We start from the raw sequence: 654 nt of genomic DNA on the forward strand, positions 1-654 counted from the left end.
GGGGCGTGTCTGCCCACGGGGCACAGGGCTTGTCGCCATCACCCCATGCTGACAACCATCCCCCTTGGCACTCCCGTCACCCCTGTGTCCCCTCACCCCCACGGCGTCCCAGCCCATGGCCGACCCTCCCCGCCCCATTCCCCACTCGTGTCACAGGTGGGAGTGGGTGGCCCCGCAGGGCACCATGCCGCTGGGGCGGGATGGGCCCAGCTGGAAGAAGAGGACTGAGGACATTCGGCGCATCTATGACTTCCGAGAGGTCCTGGGCACGTGAGTCACAGGTGGTGGTGGGGGACACAGGACGGATGGACACCGGTGACAACCCACTCGTGGTGCTGGATCCGGCCCCTCCAGCTTTGCCAAACCCACTGCGTGGAACCGCACAAGCTCAAAATATTGGCCCAAGGCAGGGGCAACCACCGGGCTGGCACGCAGAGGCCCACGCTGCAGGGGCACAGGGGTTTGCGGTGCTGACTGCCACCTCCCCTGAGCCGGACACCGTGCCGAGGGTGCCCGTGGTGGTCCCCCGGCTGGCGGAGGGCTGCCCGGCAGCCCCCAAAGCACCGTAAGGCTCTTAGGCTGGATTAGCAGGTTAATTACGGCAAGGCTTAGCGCCCGGTGGGGTGCGAGCACGCTGCCCACCACCTGCCCCAC

The 654-nt window shown here is 67.4% G+C and overlaps 1 protein-coding gene across 1 annotated transcript in view; it reads left to right on the plus strand.

Annotated features, from left to right (window-relative positions):
- Positions 1-162: 162 nt before the first annotated feature.
- Positions 163-654, plus strand: part of CAMK1 (calcium/calmodulin dependent protein kinase I) — a 3,383-nt gene continuing 2,891 nt past the window's right edge. The window contains exon 1 of the mRNA XM_009648351.2: positions 163-270. Coding sequence (XP_009646646.1) covers positions 185-270 — 86 coding nt within the window. The 5' untranslated portion in view covers positions 163-184. The remainder of the gene's footprint in view (positions 271-654) is intronic.

The sequence above is a fragment of the Egretta garzetta genome, unplaced genomic scaffold, assembly GCF_000687185.1.
Source record: "Egretta garzetta isolate BGI_Z169 unplaced genomic scaffold, ASM68718v1 scaffold91, whole genome shotgun sequence".
NCBI lineage: Eukaryota > Metazoa > Chordata > Aves > Pelecaniformes > Ardeidae > Egretta > Egretta garzetta.